General features: G+C 40.3%; 1 protein-coding gene across 8 annotated transcripts in view; it reads left to right on the top strand.

Annotated features, from left to right (window-relative positions):
* The window catches only part of ARID1B (AT-rich interaction domain 1B), a 336,986-nt gene that overhangs the window by 234,464 nt on the left and 83,440 nt on the right, over positions 1-19,082 (top strand). For 7 of the 8 annotated variants that reach the window (XM_069852077.1, XM_069852076.1, XM_069852071.1 and 4 more), the window contains 2 exons: positions 1,774-2,017; positions 18,058-18,147. In XM_069852077.1, the coding sequence (XP_069708178.1) occupies positions 1,774-2,017; positions 18,058-18,147 (334 nt within the window). The remainder of the gene's footprint in view (positions 1-1,773; positions 2,018-18,057; positions 18,148-19,082) is intronic. The other variant, XM_069852073.1, reaches the window with a different exon arrangement.

The following is a 19,082-nucleotide window of genomic DNA, read 5'->3' as shown; positions in this document are numbered from 1 at the left end:
TGCCCATTTCACAATTAGATTTCCATTTGTAGGGATTAGGAATTCTACTCTTGAGTGAATGCAGAGTCCACGCATAGACTTAAGTTTCAAACTTAATTTTTGCTTTTCATGTGCCTAATGAAGTACACGTACAATTTTGTGCTTGTCAGAAAAAGCAAAATTAACCTGTGGTGAGTGTTGTGCTTGAAGTATTTGTGGAAATCTGTTAGAAATAAGGTCTGCGAGGTGTCCTGCAGAGAACTAAGTTGGGTAGGTTGTATTTACTACCTTTATACATGAGGAGGAATAAGACGTGACATTCTAAGTGGGTTCTAGTGAATGTTACTGGTGTTTAAACTGTTAATCCTACTCTTTCCATGCCTTGGAAGACTGACTCTGTCTGTCTGTAGGGGAGACTGGCTGTAAGCCTCCCTTGTAATGGAGGTAGTCAGCATTGGGCAGGACTTTTGTTCTAAATACACCACTTTGCATTTCATCCAAGTGCTGTAACTTCCAAAAATAACTTTATTTTTTGTTATGAAAATTAGGCAGCAGTAAGGCTTTGCTTCCTGAGCTCTGCTCTGGCAGTGCCCAGTTCTTTTTGTGCTACTTGGGATGATGGGTCCTGTTGTCTGCAGTGCAGCCACTTGCATGAGCCAGACAAGTGAAGTCAGTATTGGCCAAAGTAACACACTCTGTCAACCTAGTTATTGGAAGCCTCAAAGGTCATTTAATGACCTGTTTTTCATGTGAGGTAGCTCTCTGCCTCTTGTTTGTGCTTAATTCGCTAACAGAAATACTAAGGTGCTCCTTAACGTATGCCATGCCAATAAGCGGCTGTCTTTGCACTTTTCAGTTTGTATGAGATTTTTCTGTGATGCCTAGGAATTATCATTTTTCCTGATAGTTAAGGGGCATGCACTTGCTTTGTCACAACATTCTTGGGGTTTCATATCTGATTTTACAATGATTAAAAAAAACCAAATTACTCCCACATACCCAAAGACCAGCATAACTCCTGTGTTTCAGCTTTAGGGGATATGCCTAGCAACTTGCAGTTAGAATTCAGATGTACTTTGAACTACAGAGGAAATTTTTTGTTGAGAATGCAGCAGTTACGAGCTGAAATGGAGCAACTGTTTAGCAGTGTGTTCTAATGAAATTGAAGAGAATCTGGGAGTTGTACGCTGGTTTTTGATGAAAATAGAGAAGCAGCCTTCCTTGCTCCTAGATGGCTAGCAGGTCCTGGGCTGCTGCTAAGAGCAGGGTCTCTTGTTGTGTCTTCTCTGCAAGGGAAAGGAGCTGTGTGTGAGTGTTACAAGGGCTGCTATTTTATAGCCTTCTTCTCTCTTTTTGGTGGTGGTTTAAAGAGTCAAGTGTGTAAGCTGTGACTGTAACAGTTGCAAACCCCAAAATGAAATACTGTGAAAAAAGTGAAACTGATATATCATTCTTATTAGTTTTAGTACGCTCAGGCAGAATTTGTGGGATTAATTTTGAAAGCTTAATCCAGATGGAAAAGGTTGAATTCAGTGTTGAGTGAATTTGGTTCCAATTAATTTGTTGCCCTTGTTTGTTCTTTTTCTCAAAAGAATTAGAGATTAAGTGGAGAACTGTACATACTATCCTTGATTTCTGATGTCATTTAACTACATGAAGCAGCGTTGAAGACAACCTCTCACCTGCTGCAATAAGTAAACAAATGGACCTCATCACCATGCCAGTTCTTGAGTCCTGCAGCGTGAGGCTAGTTTATACAATTACTTATATTATCTTTTTCTCTTTTTTCCTCAGGATTTATCTGGATCCATTGATGACTTGCCGACTGGAACTGAAGCAACCCTGAGCTCAGCTGTTAGCGCATCAGGCTCTACAAGCAGCCAAGGGGAGCAGAGCAACCCTGCACAGTCTCCATTCTCCCCTCATGCTTCTCCACATCTCTCTGGCATCCCTGGGGGCCCATCGCCTTCACCTGTAGGCTCTCCTGTTGGAAGCAACCAGTCAAGATCTGGTCCCATTTCTCCAGCGAGTATTCCAGGTAAGTTTGTTCCGACAAACCTAATGAAACTGATAGATTGGTTTATTAAATAAATAAATACTCCCATGTTCCAATTTCACTTATTTTCTGTGAATCCTGCATTTTCAGGGCCTTTTTCTGAACAAAATGCATACTTAAAGCACGGGAAAATTCCTTCTAAATATCAGCTGCCAAGCCCTTAGAGTGCTCAAAATTCTGAACTTGACTCCACATATGTGTTTGATACATGTCTTTATCATTGACCAATGCAAATACTTGATCATAATTTTTGTATTTGGTTCATGTGTCATCTATCTGTTACCAATTTCTCTATATTATTTACAGGGTCTCTTTTTTGATTTTACTGTGTATTTTTCTTGGGTTTGGCTCTTGGACTTGTATGGTGGTTTCAGACCCATAGGATGAGGCAGAGATTTTTCAGCTCTGTGTTCCGATAATGTAATTTTGGACATGAGTAGAGAATATTGTATAAGCTATTTCTTAATATTTACAAAGGTCAACAAGTTACCCACCAGTAATAATTGAAATGCCAGTGGCGTGCTTGACCTTCCTCTCTTGTGCCTCATAGAATGTGACACACAGTCATTCATGTACATTCAGAAGGTTGTGGAAATCTGTTAAGATACCCAGAAGAAAAAAAAGGCATGCATTAATTCCAGTTCTTACGTTGTTCCCACCCAGCTGGCATGTTACTTGCAGGCAGTCAAGCGGCAATGTGTATTTGGTATTTAAGATGAGTTTATTCTCTTTCTGATGCTTAAGTTTTTTATTATTTTCTGACATTTTGAACACTAGGGGAATTCCTAAGAGTAGGAGAGTTCTGACATTACCCCAGGGATAACATCAGTTGCTGACAAAACCACAAAAAAATCAACATGGAGCTCAGTTAAAAGAAACAAAAGCGGTGGTACCTTTTCATTACATGTGCTATAAACCACATGCACGTTGAAATTCAGTGAGTAGCGTGTGTTTCAGAATTCAATACAGATGTCGTTCTGTAAAATATATGTGCCTGTTTGTATACAGAGGTTAAACTAGATAAGCAAAGGGAGGAGTAAGCTCAGTGCATGCAGGAACGTTGCGTACTAAATGTGACCTTAGCATGTCAAGCCCTGATGCTGCATGTGTGGTATGTAGTTATTTCTTCCTTCTTCAGCCTCTCTGACTGGCAACATGTGTTCAGGTGGGGCAGGAATAGCAGAAACAGCAGCAGGGTCGGAGTATTTGGATTATGTGCAGTATGGTGGCTTTATATTTGCAGTGTATTTCTTAGTACGTGGTGCAGAAGCTCATCTCTGTTGTTGAATGAAGCGAGATAGTCTACCTAGCTGGAAAGGTAATATTTTCCCACAGTGAGATTCAGGCAAGTAAATGGATTGGCATTTTAGCAGCCTGATTGCTGAATAGGGAAGGAGTGTTGCGACACTGAAAATAGCTTTATTGTAGCCATGATAGATGAGGATGGGTATGTAATAATTTTTATGAAACCAGTTGGTCCCCGTGGAGTAAAAATGGAAGAGGTGTGGACGCCTAAGTCAGGGTCAGAGTTGCTTCATCATTTCAGCTGAACCCAAAAGCTCATTTTTGTGTCTGGCCTCCTGAAAAGTATTTCCTCTTTATAGAAACCGTGCCACCATTTTGCATGGTGGTTTTCTGGTCTGCTGTGGTAACACAAAAGCAACTCTTCCTCAGGAAGGATTTTTATGAATAGCGCTAAATCAAAATCACCTGCCACTGGTTCCCCAGTGTGGGCAAGCTCCCAGTCTCTGCAGCTCTTTTGCTAAAGGTGAACTCCCAGGTGTAAGCTGATGCAGCTCTCTCCAGAGGGGAGCTGGGCAGCCGCAGTAGTGTTGCTGCTGTTGCTGCTGCATTTCTCAAGCTACAAAATGACACGAGCAAGGCTGCTATTTAATACCCTGCGACTAGTGGGATGCTGCCGGGTGCTGTGGCTTTCAAGTCATATGAATTAGACTGTGCTTTCACCTAAGTGTATTCCCACCATTGTGCTTCATTACTAGGGCTTTGGTAGCTTTTTTCATCAGCCACATTCACCAGACACTGTGAAAAAGTAATACAGAGCTTGTTTGCATTTACGTGGCTGTTTGCAGCGTTCTGGTTGTGGCTCTTTTTAAACATAGATTGTGTAGTACAGCGTCTCGCCTTTAATAATTTTGTTCGCGGCTATTTTCCTCTCCGTTCTCACCCTACCCTTGTTTGTTCTGACCTCATTCCTCTCCTATTACCTCCTGCGATGTTGTGCCACAGCTTCTCCATGTGACATAGATTGGCTCTTTCAATCATTCTCTCTCCAGCAAGTCATTGTAAAATGAGCAGCTGTTGTGTTGCTGATAGCTATGGCTAGGGAAAGCCAAAATGTTGCAGGGGGTTCTTGGTGGGAAGGCCGTTAAAATAAAGGTGTTGCTTTCCCAGGGTTTACTGAAAGAGAAGCATCCTTTTCCCGATGCCTCCTTCCCTGCAACAAAATTGACGACTAATTTAACATCAAAAGGGCAGACAAACAAACAGCCCCCTATTAAACCTCCCAAATGGCTGATTCTCTTCCACTGCCTGTTTAAGCTGTCTCCCCACCCCACTGCAAGCTCGCCGCCCTGCATTGCTTTCTGCCACACGCCGTGAATTTCACAGGAATGGACTGGCACAGGCAACACTGACATTGGCACGTCCCTAGCTCAGTGGGCATTTCCTTCCTGTGCTCTCTAAAATACTGGACGGATATTTTGTGTGGTAAGTGGCAAACACATATACAGCCTTTGTTTCCATTTGCGTTACTGGAATAGACCAGGGAGATTAACCCCTAAGAGCAGAAAAAGCAACTTTGGTGGGGTTTGCTCAGAAAAAGAAGAGTTTTCTCTCAAAATGGTAACACTTCTTGCTCAGATACATATTCATTACAGGACTGAAATTCTAGTCTTTTATGATTTTTAGGGATTCAGAATGGCATTCTGATTTCCTTTTAAGTACATCATTATTCTGCTTTGCCAGAAATCCTGATCTCTTTTAGTTTGTAGCCATCTTCGTAATTAGGGTTTGTGTTCTTCCAAAGAATGAGATGTGATGCCCTGCACTGCTTTGGGTCTTGAACTGTGCCTGATTCAACCCTAAACCATTAGTGGAAGCTGACACAGCACATCATCAAAATGCACTGCTGTTGCCAGAAGATTTAGTGGCTGTTAATTTCACTTTTCTCTCTCTTTTTTTCCTCCTGTTCCAGCCATTCCAGTTTACTAACAAAGCAAAAATGTAAATAAGCTAAACTCCCCTTTCTCCCTCCCATCCCCGGTTTTGATCTCACTGGCCAAAGGCTTTTGTCAGCTCTTTCTCCCATGCGGTGTAAGCAGCAAAATTTTTTAATATTAAGTGTTCTGTGGAAGATTGCTGATAGGCCAGGAATCCCTTAACCCATGATGGACAAACAGATTTCATACAAGTTAATAGATTCTATTATTTTTAAACTTAAGCAGAAATTGTTACCTGTATAGAAGGGAAGGGTACACTACACTAATAATGAATAGCAAGTCCCGTCTTTAGAAATATGTAAAAGTATTTTTTTTCACATAAATCAGTATTTTGACTTGCAGTTTTTAAACACATTGCATTTACTTTCTGAACAAACGCACTTATTTTCACTCTTTTAAGCAGAAACTGTGTTGTGGTTTTTATTACAATTGCATTGATCCTTTCTTTCACAGAGGAGCTTGGATACAGATGGAGTTATAATTTTCAGGAAGAAATCCATGTGTGGTTACTCTTCAGTTATGAATGTTATTGCCAATTATCTTAATTTATGCTAACCAGTGGTCAGCACCCTCCTCTGATTAAAAATGTTTAATTCTGATAATTACATGAGTAAATGGATGTATTCCATTCAGTTGTCAGTTATCTCTACTCTCTGCAGATCTAGAGGTCTTCCCTTTCTGTATTGATCAGTTAGCTAGCTTGAAATCCAAGACCCATCAGAATTACAGCTAGCACTCCAGGCAAAAAAAGCAGCAAGAGGGGAATGGGATGTTCAGAGAGAGCTTGTCTTATTGTGCATTTTAGTCAAGTGTGGATAGACTAGAGTGACTAAAAGGCTGAGAGAAGAGAAAAATGAGCAGTAGTCTATTGTAGTCCAAAAGGACATTTTAATGCAGAAATTTGAATAGGATTGATGCTTTCTTTCATGCCTTATAAAGGGAAACAAGTAAAAGTTGAACTGTTTCCAGAAGTGGCTGCAGTAAGTGCAAGCCAATCAGTCAGATTTTGTTTTAAATAGGAATTAGAAAATGCCTTTTGCTTGGGATTGAGCTATTCCCCATGCTTACTGTGTTGACCACAACTACTGGTATGTTATATGGCATGGACTCTTTTCAAAAACATTATTTGAGGGAGAAAAGACTACCATATGGAAGTGAATTTGTAATACTGTGTTTTTTGTTGAAGCTTTACAGACACCCTAAAATAATTTCAAAACAAGAAAGGAGATTATAGTCTTGTAAAATGGATATGATCCCCCTGTCTAGAAAGATTATTTTAACACATCTATCAATATTTCCCCCTTGGCTTCTCCGGAGGCAAAAATCTCGCAACAGCTTGTTGCAAGGAAGATGCATGCTGTTCATTGGCATCCGGACCAGAAAAAAAAACAAAACACAAAATGCCATTGACGTATCTGTGTCCTTAATCACTGCTAGTGCACAAAACATCTATTCAGCAGTTTTGCAAATCTAGAATGCTTACAAATGAAATATGTGAATGTTTCACGTAGCAGTAGTTTTAAACCCTTCGCTTTGAAGGGTTTGAACAACATTTAGAGTTTTTCTGTCATTTGATAAGATGGAAAATAAGCAAATTGTAAGGCACACTAGCTCGAGGCAATGCTTCTAGCATATGGAGCATCTAACCTGTGATACATATTAGAATTCAGCCCCGGACATAACTGTTGTCTCAAGGCTTCATGAAATAACTAAATAGTCTCAATCTAGTTTCTTGAGGAGAGCTTGTACTACTAAAAGCAGTATCAAAACTTCTGTCTTACTCGCAGTCTGGCCAGAGAGATCAGGAAGGTGTTCTTCTCTGCAGAGGAAGCGTTCTCAGAAGAGGTGCAGGAGGTAAAAGGAGACAGGCATACCTTTCGATTTCCTCCTGTTAGGGCTTCCTGACCACAGAGGGTTTTGTATTCCTGCACAATCAACCTGCTGTTTTTCGTTAGCTCTTAAGTTAAGCATCAGATAGAAAAACAATAAATCACCAAAACCAGCATGTCTTGTTTTTTTTTCCTAGAGGTAGTTTTGGAGATTTAGTTTTAAGTGTTTTCAGTTGCTTAGTATCTGGTTTATCATTGTATTTCATGGTCACACATTTCAGTTTTCGTTCAATTGTGGTGTGAGCCAGTGATGAACGTTTCTGCCCCATGGACTGAACATCCTGCAGGGTCCAAGGCGCACGGCACTGAGGGTCATCCAGTGCCTTAAAAAGGCTTTGAGTAAACCTCTCCTGGAACATCAGACCGGTAGCACCCACAGCTCTGTAACTGTGCTCTGCCCCATACCTGGTTTGCCGTTTTTGTTGAATCCTGCCAGGCCTGTTTTTGCCATCCCAGCAATAGCCAGTGCAGTGGGGCGGCAGTGCTGTGCCTGCCACGACAGCATGAGTACAGCAGGCCCCTTCTTGTAGCTCTGTGAGTCATTGGTAGCCCTGTGCTGCTACAAATCCACCTAGAGTATGACGGCTGTTGAAATCCAATTAAAATCTTTGCATAATTATGCATGTGCTCTGGTTCACGTAACAAAATTCAAATATACTTAACCACAGCCACCAAGATTCGACAGGTATGTTTGTTGTTAGTTGTAGATATATACTTTGAGGCCATCATTGGACAGTTATTGTTTACATTTAATCATTAACATGTGCATTTCTTTCTAACTTTTTTGCTCAACTCACTTATGTTTTTGTCAAGAAATTTAATACAATGTATATTTGGTTTTGAATGTTGGGGTTTTTTTATTCTGTCGTTATTACTTGGCTACACATAGATTCTCTTTCCTTCTTTCTGTTGCCAAACAGAGCATTAATTTGTGTATTACCATAAATTAGAAGGTTATCCTTCACTCCCTCGTCCTTTACAATACTGCAATACTAAGCAGTGATTGATGAGCAAGTGGGAAAAGTCTCTCACAGTATGGTTTTGGTGTTGTTGACTAATGGTTGTTATACCTGATAAAATAGAGTTTAAATGTAGGAGGTGGTTTGGTTTCTGTGATGGGGTAGGCTGCTGCAGTTTTCAGTTTTTTTGTGGACCGTATATCACTGCCAATAGAGATATTTAAAGCAGTCTTCATGCTTCATAGTTAGTGTCAGACTTGACTAGACGATTACATGTTGTGTCCCTTCTCAGAAGGAACGTGAACAATTGCAAAGATGGCTTGAATTAATTCTGGGCCAGCTAGAAAATAGCTATGTAGCCTCAATAAAAAAAAAATTCTGCTACCTCCAGATAATATTTTTTTTAAAAATTAATGAAAAGCAAGATATTCTCACTCCTCCTCAGGGACAGAATTCATGCAGGTTGAGCTGCAGCTTGAAAGATTTGAACAGCCCTTTGACAGCATCTCTCTGTAGGTAGATATGGAAGTCAAATTGCAAAGTGGGTTTTTAGAAAGCAAACACAAAAGAACAACTTACTCCCGTGGCGAGCTTTTCTGTTTGCTCCCAATCTCCAGATAACAGTGGACTCAAATTATTGTGATGTGTTGATTGATTACAGCCGTTAAGTTTCTTAGTAATCAGTTTCATCACTTATTCTCAATTCACGCTTGCACCTTTGATTTTTCTTCCACAACAGGATGATGTGGGTTGTCGTTGACTAATGAAGAACAGAATTGGTTTCGGCATGAGACAAACGGAATGCCGACACCAATCCCAAAATGCATTAATCTTTAATAATCCACATCTGCATGTTTATAAATGATATAACCAGGGGTTGCTAACGATACTCCCACATCCAAACAGAAGCTGACATAGAAGTTGGCTTTTGCAAACTGCATGAGAGGCACGTGGCCGCACGTGGTGTGTGTGACCTTGTGGAGGGAGCTTGCTGGATGAAAGTTCTCAGTTGATTAAAAATACATGAAGAGTTGCTCTGCTTCTGCACCGGTCTTTGGAGCTCATTGTTGTCGGGCGAGGTGAAATATGACATGATAGATCTTGTCTTTGGGAAGATCAGACCCACCAAATGGTTTTTGGAAGGGAGTTTACATCAAGGTGCCTTTATCCTTTATGCATTCGACCTACTCTTTTCTTCCCAATCCCTGAGAAGCATTGAGACCGGGGTTGTATAATGTGCAATTTAATGCAATAAGAAAAACTAGATTATCCAAGAGTTTGTTCCTTTTGAGGCTAGTGTCAATGACAACACGTAATTTTTTGCTACTAAAATGCCCATTAATCACAAGCAGTGAAGTAGTATGAGAAGTAGGAAGCAGGACTAGTGAAACAGTTCTTTGCCATATATCAGCGCTGTTACAATTTCCACCTGCTTGCCTGAACTTGAGAGAGTCAGGAGGAGTAGGGAGGAGTAAAACTCCATCACTACTGGTCTTTTGAGGGAAAAGAAATATGGATAAGGAACCACAATTTCACTCTTTCTTTGGTATCCTGCACGTTTTCACACTGCAAATATTATAAATGGAAGTTGATATATGGTTTTGTTAAAATTTGGCAATGTTAAGATTAGGAGTTAAGATTTTTAGTAGTTGGCAAATACTAGAAGTGTATGTCCGCCACATGTTTTGCTTCTCAGGCTCTTAAAAATAGTAGACACAATGATGAACCGCTTAGAGAAAACCTGTCCTCATTGTTACAAATGCTGTATAGAGAATGGGTGTTGATAATGAAAAATTATTCCTTTTGGAACTTGGATTGACTCCCTAAATGGATTTCTAAAGTTTTACGTTTCAGATGTGTGGCAGGGTAAGTTTCCTTTCTGGAAGGAAGAATTAAGCCACATATAAGGAAGAAACTACCATGTTCTTTTTTTAGGTGTTTTTAGATATCTAGCACATGCCTCAATTACAATTTTATATTCTGGTTAATTGACATTTTATAATGAAATTGAGAATGTTTTTTCTCTAGCTGAAGCATATGGATTTTGCATTAACAACCATGTAATGTCATGTCCCAAGTAATTACGATGACTAAGTCCATGCAACCCTTTGCAATCTTCTACTTTGGTCTAAATGCAAGCAAAACTGTCATTTTTAGGAAAGGCTTAAAAGGACAGAATAAAAAAATACAGTATGATTGCAGGGTTTGGACCTTTCTCTAAAGAACAGAGACACTTTTTTTCAATGGTTTGCACAAATTTAAGAGAATATAATTTATGAAATCTAAAGCAATTCAGCGGCCCTGTGGAGGTGTGAGAGAAAGCGCAAGGCAAGCTGCGGCCACAGCCTCTCCCAGCCCCTCTCATGCCAATTCACGCCATCGCTTTGGAGGGACACGGTGACACAGAGTGCAAAACATGTGGAGGGGCGGTTAAATGAGACTTTAGAGGGAAAAATAAAAAAAAAAAAGAAGTCAGTAGCAGAGCTTTGAAGAGGTCTGTCTAGTGCAGAGCAGTGAGCGAGCGGGGAAGAAAGGAGCAAGCGCCTCATCTAATCTTTCTCCTGGGGACCCAGGTGGACAAATTGGCAACCCTGTTCACAGCCCTCCCCCACCCTCTCCTTTGTAGCGCAAGAACTGCTAATCGGATCCATGCTGCTGCAACTGTGGTTAGTTATTAACAGAATAAAAGCAGATTTCTTCAAAAGAACGGGTTGGGGAAAACGGCTATACAAAATTGCAAGGTTGTTAGAATCTTAAATGCACAGCAGTCGGTTTTCCCCCATTCTGAATTAGGCAATGAATACGGCCTTTCATCTGTCACTGTGCCCGTTTCTTCAGAAGGCAGCCAAACATTAAGCTTCTCAAACAACAACAAAAAAATTTAGTTTGAAAGGAGAAATATTGGGGAGAAGGGAAAATAGGAAAATGAGAAGGAGAAATCAGGTTTTGTTTTTATTAATTTGGCCTGGTGAGAGAAATACAAGCTTGCCTTCTCTGTTCAGTCCCTGCGTGCCAGCTGCTGTGAGCCACCATTTCTGAATGCGGGGATTAGAAAAGATTTAACTGGTTGCTATCCTGGGCTGCGCCATTCTGGATTGGCCTCCAGCAGAAATGCCCTGGGCTGGGAATTCTCCCGAGCTTAATGGAAATAAGGCATTAAATGAACGCGGAGTTAGGCAGAGGGGAAAGCAGGAAGAATTTGATCCCTCAAAATGAAACTTCTCATAACTGTAAAGTGAAATTACAGGTCTGGGATGGGTGTTATTGCGGATAGAGAAGCAGTGATCCCTAGATTTAAACTGACTTATGCCTTCGCTTATAAATAAATAAATGATGCGTCCTTAATTTTGAGGAGCTCTAGTGCCTTCCTGGTTTGCAGCAGGATTTTGAAATTTGTTGGAGATGAATAGTCCTCAGACAGACAGGTGCTTGCTGTGGCCTACTGGAAATCCATTCATTATTCCGGTGAGGCCAAGCCTTTTGAAGATTTCCATTGACAGCTTGCTTTGGATTGTTGCCAGAATCTCAGGAAAAAATGCTATGGTTCTTCACTCCGGTCCAAATGACTTCTGGGTGGGGTGTGGATGAAACGGACCCTCTTGCGGGGGCTGCTGCTGCTCTCCCTTCCCCTCCAAACCAAAGTGAGTTTTCACCTTCAGACACAATATATTTGCTTTCTCTCCCCTTTTCACTCAGCCCATTGTGATTTTAGGCAGTACTAACAATTATTTTACTTAATACTCCCGAATATTTGTTAGAAGTCTTCATTCCTTACTCAGAGTTTACACAACCTGGTAATAAAACCTTAGATGTCTCAATTTGGCAGAGCCCAGTTTCAGCTTCTCAATTCATTTTCAAAAAAAGTTCATAATGTAGTGTATTATTCTGTAGTGAGGGTGACATTTGGATGGTGTTCCATAAGTAATACCTTGGGACTACACGCTGACTAATGAGGATGAAACAAAATATTGAATAGCTACCTCATCCTGTCAGTGTCAACTTTGGTTTGAATTAAATGTTAAATCATGTGTAACAAGTAGCTTCTGGTCATGAAATGAAGATGTTCATGGTATTGCATGTGTGCAGAGAAAAGTCAGAGCTGGGGTTCTGCAGGCTGCCTTGGCTCAGTGTTGCATTTTTTAATGGAGATTTGAGAGCAATTTAGCACTTGGGTTACAGTGACATCTCTGGAACTTGCTCACAACCCAGTCGTTGATACAGTAAGTGTAACACAAATATGAAAAAGAAGATGGAGTGTAAATGCCAAGGATTAGTAGTCTGAGAATTATATATTTGGATGAAAAGAGAGATGGAGTTTTAACCTTTTGTCGATTTTACGTGACATGTGAGTGATACTCGTGGATGCTAGGGAAACTTGTGTCTTTGGAGCATGATGCATTTCTTTTAAGAGGTAGTATAGAAAACCAGTTTCAAGCCAAACAATAGTCTTGGTAACTTTTTGTAACATGGAGCATGAGTCTGGCTACTGCAGCAGAACTAATCATCCACTTGCAATATCACTTTCAGCAAGCGTCAAAAGCACCCCAAGGCAGGAGGGCTCCAGGCTTGCTCCTGAGCTCCCAGGTTGGACAGGTGGAAATGGTCTCAGTGAGCAGGTGGCAGTGGATTACCAGCATAGCTGTTGTTAGCAAGGGGGTATTAGCTGCATCATGACACTGAGCAGAGCCCTAAGGCTTGGTTTGATCACGCTTGGCTCTGTGTAACCCTCCTGGAGTGGTTCAGCAGGGCCATGGCTGCTGTGTCTGAAAGGGTCCTCATGTCGCTGGCCTTTTAAAGCATCTGTGCTCAGATTACTGTATAGCTATGAGGAAGAGTTGTATTTTACACAGCTTAATTTGAGGTAGTATGCAGGCAACCCTGGATTTTACTGGGATGAATAAGTCATTTTAAAAATACTGTAAATGCAACAGGAAGCTTAGCTACAATGCATGAATTAATGAAGAAAATAATCTTTATTCTTAAGGGGTCATAGGCTTTTTAAGATGAAAGAGATAACACAAACCACATGACCAGTTTCCTTTTATGCCACCCATAGAAAAATTTCTTTCCTTTGAGGTCATTTGCACCTCACTTCCAATTTCCTGAAAAGCTCATTTAAAACAATCCCATATAGGAGCCTGTTTATGATCTTTCATTTCTGGTGTAGAGGATCCAAGACCCAGAATATCCCTTCTGGGCTTTACTGTCACACTGATTGTGTGATATAATCCCAGTATTTTATCAGATTTCATCTTAAATGCTGGATTTCCTGGATCTCGTTATTCCGAAAAGGACGTTGTTTCAAATTCCTGTAATGGTTTGATTATCATCCTAAACATCACGCTCCTTTTCCTCCCTGATATTTAGCTGCAAATATGTTTTTTTAAAAAAAGTCAGAAAATCACAGCTTTAGTTTTTGCCATGCTACATAATACTTGTGCTTTCAGCCTCCTGTCATGTCACACTGGTAGCTGTTCTTGGTTCCCATTCTGGTTGTCATTAGGCTTCTGGTTTTATCTGTGTGAAGGCTCACCAGTGACACATCAGCAGTGGAGTTATGTTTCCTTACCTCTACTGGAAACAGTCCTCCTAGCTCATCCTAATAATAAATTTGTTTGATTCAGGCTGACATCAAATGGTTAGTTGTAGCCGCTTGTAGGTTATAACCATTTGTAGGTCAACAAATATGGTCAAATCTTTCCTTTCCTTCTCCTATTTCTAACTGATCACCCTACGGCTCTTGAGTTAGAAAAGACATATCTCTGGTCTGTGGGCCTAAATGTTTGCATTTTTGTTACTCCAACCCAAAATGTGATCCAGTTTCTTAGATAGTATTTAGATCATCTCCTGTATTGACTGAGATTCCCTACTTCGTAATCAGCCAATGTCATTAATCCAGTCCTAGCTTTTATTTCTTAAATTAGATAGAGAGTTGTCCCAGAAACAATTTGCAATGTCTTTAACTTCTGCTTTTCCTTCTCCAGCTTAATATTCCCTTTTCAACACGGGCTGTGATCAGTCCCCGGCCTTCCTGTTTCCCAGTTTGTTACGAATGTTTAAATTCCTGTGCTGATATCCCTCCTTCCCTCCTTAACTAGTAATTTCCCAGGAGGAACCTGTTATCACTGAAGTGCTTTCTTGATTCAATTGTTTAGGCACAAATCTGTGAGGTATTGTCCAACTGGCGCAGGGTACCAATGCTGAGCATCCTCCAGTGTCATTACAGTGAAGGTAGCAGAGAGCTTTCAGCGTGCTTAAAATCATTGCTGATTTGGGCTGCAATTCATCGTAGGGACCCCTCCTCAGCAGGATATCAAAGGTCTCATCTTTCTTACTATGTTGGCTGTAAGGAATTTACTCTTTACACTTTAACTGTAGATTTCATGACTATAGTCATAATGCAGTTGGCACTTAGTGCTTTGCTCAATCCACCTTCTCCAAAGGTGCAGTGTAATCTCTCCTGGCTGTATTTCAAGCATAGATTTTCAAAGTCTCATGCAAAATGTTTGAAGGCATCTCTAGCGTAATTTAAAAAATATAGAGGACCAGCTTACAACTGTGCTATTAAGTGGTTTTAAATTCTCTCACCTCTTCAACTGACTTTACTTTGTTTTTTAAAAATAGTAGACATGATATTAGGTAGGCTGCTGGGTTTGGTAGATTTAACAACTAATTTTACAAGATAGCTATGTCAATTGGAATTATCATTTTGCTCCTCTGTTAAATCTAGGTGAAAGAACTAGTGTGGCAGCATCTTTCCTTTTAATATGCATCATTTTACTTGCTATGATTTTGCATAATAAAAACATTATGAAACATTGGTAGTATTCACTTTGCGTAGGTTTTGGCAGGTGCAGTATCTCACCAATATGGCAACAATACTATTCACATTATGCGAAATAGTTACCGGTGTTTAAACTTGCATCTGTCTATCGTGGGGTCAAAGGTGGCAGTAGTCTGCCTGTGAAAAAAGTTGTTGGGTTTTTTTCCCTCTCTTAGATAGCTGTAGAATTTCTGTTTAAAAAGAATAAAAGGTTGGTTTTCTTTTATAGAAGTTTTCCTTCCCTAATAAAATACAGAAGTCTGTCCATATGTTATTTAAAGTGTCTTCCAAGAATCCCAACTACAATACTGTTTGAAAGAGAGAAGGATTAATATCATTTAAAGGAAAGAAATGGAAAATCTTTAAGGCCATTTATTTTCATGACTAAGAAACTTAAAAAGCACAGCAGACAGAATCTTTAAAGATTTTTTAAAGTCCTGTCATCAGCTCCCAGTCAATAGGAGTTAGATACCCAACTTAAGAGTTTAGTTCAAGTCTTCAAAGGTATTTGGGCGCTTAACCTCCTTTTACCGTTCAAATCCTTTCTGAAGATAAAATGGCAGTTGACTGAAAATATTTTGGTGTGGTACTTTAATGTCCAGCACCTGGATAATTTGTAGCACCCACTGAAAATTAGCATAATAGCCCGCTTCTCTTGCAAGTTCCTTACTTGTTAGAACATCTGTAGAGTTTGTCTTGTTTATGAAATTGTTTTCATTTGTGAAACAAAAATTTTGTTTTGAAGCTTTTTAATACAGAAGAAAATCAGAAGTAAACTTAATAAAAACCGAACTAATAAAATAGCTTTAATGTTTGCAGAGGCTGATAATTTCAGTAAATTTGCAAAACTCCCAAGTCTCTATTCCCTGAGGATACAGATGAAAACAATTTCTTTGTAACATGTCGTGCATGCACTGTTCTACACTTCAAATTTCCCGGTCCATGCTTGCACATTTGCCTGCACAGGATAAGGCTTCTGCATAATAACGGAAGTTATTATCACAGTAAAAAATTAAAGTCTGTGTATAAATATATTCAAAATAAGTTTCCTAGCTTAGATCTTCCGTGCACTATTAAGGTCTCTCAAAGTTTGCCAAGCCTCCACCTAAAGGGGGTCCCACTGGGAGCTGCATGGTGCAGGCTACCCCTGCTTTTAGTATATTATTTTTTTTTTAGTATTTGTAAAAATCTTATATGGTTCAGATCTACTTGAAATATTCTGTCTGATGGCAATGCCTCGGGCATACACAGTGGAAGTGGCAGTGCCCCGTGTTAACATGGAATTGCTGTTTGTTTACAGTCTTGAGTTGCTGAATCCTTCCTGTCAAGCAGAAAGTGTTCATTATAATGCAGGCACTTAACAATCTCCGCAGCCTGCTTTTGAGTGACATCAAAACATAAGCTGGAATATTATTGTCATATGCCTTAGAGTTCATGAATGGTCCGTGGATCCTGAAGCCTCAGGCGCTGAGTGGCATGTTTGGTCTTTTGGAGGAGCAATTCTGCCTCTGGTCCAGCATTTGCATCTCTGAGACAGTTATCACAGCTGCTCCCGGTAATGTTGACTGTCATGTTTTTTAGTGCAAATGCATCTCTTCTGAATAGCTAGGCAGTGGTTACACTCCACATTTTATAGATTTTCTTTTTGTTCTTTATCAGTCTGGCATTTCTTTAGAGTCAGTGCTGAGAGCCGGTTGCTTTGAGGCTGACAAGTGGATGGGGCAGAGCAAACACGTTTGCTTTAACCACATTTATGTCCACCTTGGGGCCCTTCCTCACTCTGAAGAAAGAGTAGCCCCTGCTGCCCCTGTCAGCCCAGCTGCCAGTGCCAGGACCATCCTCGGCATTCTCACTCCCGTCACTGTGGAGGGGTGGCTGCTGAGCAGGAGGAAATGAGTCTCAGCAGGCACAAATCTATTGCCTGTGTTTTTATTATTTCCATTTCTTTCAAACAGAAAACAAACTGAGCAGGTTTTGAGAATGAGAGATATAAATGTCTGCTGCTATTTGTACCAAGTTCATCACTACAGTGTCTAAATGCTTAAAGTATATACTTGCTGCCTAACCTGAGATGGTCTTTAAGCCCCTTTGGCTGTCAAGAGCAGGTGTGCCTCACACCAGCAGTGTAGAGGAGTCCCGGGAAACATCCAAGTCTCATTTTTGCTTCTGCTCAGACTGTGGCAGGTTGGCTGTTCAGCACGAGACCGTTGGGGCATTGTGCAGTGAGAGGGTGGTGGCATGGACCTCCCTGCTTGATGCAGAGTGGAATGGTGACCCAGAAAAGTGACTGCATCAGTGCAATAGGCACCTGCTATACTATCCAGTATGACTGAAAGGGAATGTTTCATGTCCTGAGCCTCACAGGCAGTAGCATGAGTGCTGTTCTTCTTTGAGTGGATAGACTATGTGAGTGTCTTTTAAATGAGGCCATAAAAATGGGCCTGTCTGCTCTGGATGGATATTTTAATTAGCAAATATCTTCCTTTTGCGTCTATTTGAATAGTAAGATAACCCTTCTCCGTCTGATCTCTTTCAAACTTCCTTCACTTTCACCATGTATACCTACATATTATTCTTTATTCCCATATTCTACACCGAGATTCAAATAATATTAAAACCACTGATTCACTGAAATACTATTTAAACTGTTGTTGTTAGTTATTTTTGTATTGACTGAATTTTTCATTGGTAATATTGTTGGCAGCAGTCCACGTCTGCCTGGCTGGAGGCCAGTTTAAGCTCGGCAGGATGAGTCCTATTGTTCAGCAGACTTGGATTTTGTTAAACTCTCTAAAAGAAATATGTGTCAGGAGATTTGCAGCTATAAATTGGATCATGTTGGTGAGGTTGGGAACTCGCTCAGTACGAAGTTGAACATTTCGCCGTGCCTGTTGCTAAATATGTTTATGAGTGTTTTCTCTATGAGTTAAAAAAGAAAGGGGAAAAGTAGGAAAAAACTGAAAAAAGCTAGATCTGTTCTTGAGCTCTGTCATTACCTTATACAGCTGGCAGTTTCTTTGATGTTAAGTGGTTGAAAAATGCAGCAGGTTGGTTTTGTGCATTGCAATGCTAAAAGCAAGTCTATTTTCCCTTTTTTCTCTGTGTGTTACAGGCAGTCAGATGCCACCGCAGCCTCCTGGCAGCCAGTCAGAATCCAGCTCCCACCCTGCCTTGAGCCAGTCACCAATGCCACAGGACCGAGGTTTGTTAGGTGTTGGGGCTTTTTTAGTTCGTGCCAAATGCAGCCTTCATTTTAAGTCACACATTAGCAATGTGAGATTTCCTGGTATTTCTTTTCTTTTCCCAGGGAAAATAATGACAGTCCTCATTGTAAAAGGCTCAGGGGTTTTCTTCTCTGGGGAGAGAGCAATTGAATAGCAGGTTTTACCAAAATATAATTGGAAACAAGGCTTTCTCAAAATACAGTGAATGCCCACAGTATAAAGGCAGTTTGCTGTAAATACTTGATTCATATCCTAGAGAATTCAACTTCTCATTGTCTGTCTTGGAATAAAGACATATAGAAATACTGCAGCAAAGCAGTTTTGCTACTTTTGAATTTCTCATCTATGATGTCTTTGCATGGACATTACAGCTAATCCTCTAGCCAGTGCTAGAAATAAAAATATCTTTAAATATAAAGGGAAATCAACTGTTTAGGTCAAATGGTTCAAAGATTTGGAAATCTTGCAAGGCAAAACCTTGCAACATCACTGTTCTGAAAGAGTGCTTCTTAGTAAGTGGTCACAAAATAAATAGCTTTTTTTTTTCTTAATGTTACCATTTACAAACTTTAAGCCCTCTTCCTTTTGCCTCCTTCCTCCCTAGCTCATGAAAGACAGTTGTCACAGTTTTGTTGCATGGCCAAACAATCAGCTGCTGTAAACTGGGCATCCTGTCCATATGCAGTGGTTAACATGTGCCAGTGACAAGCTTGCAAAAGAGACATACGATAACTGTGGTAAACATTGAGTTATTTATGAAATGCCCTCCTAAAATGTCTTGCTACCAGAAATATTCCAAGTAGCACCATATGGGGATACCATAAATACCAGAAGTTTTCTCACAGCACAACAAGTTGAACTCACAGAATGGCAAATTTCTGGGATAGCATCCAGGAGGAAAGAACTAAGAGGA

Source organism: Phaenicophaeus curvirostris, chromosome 2 (assembly GCF_032191515.1).
Source record: "Phaenicophaeus curvirostris isolate KB17595 chromosome 2, BPBGC_Pcur_1.0, whole genome shotgun sequence".
NCBI lineage: Eukaryota > Metazoa > Chordata > Aves > Cuculiformes > Cuculidae > Phaenicophaeus > Phaenicophaeus curvirostris.
Note: the sequence above shows the minus strand (reverse complement) of the source record. Positions and strands in the feature narration are given on the sequence as shown.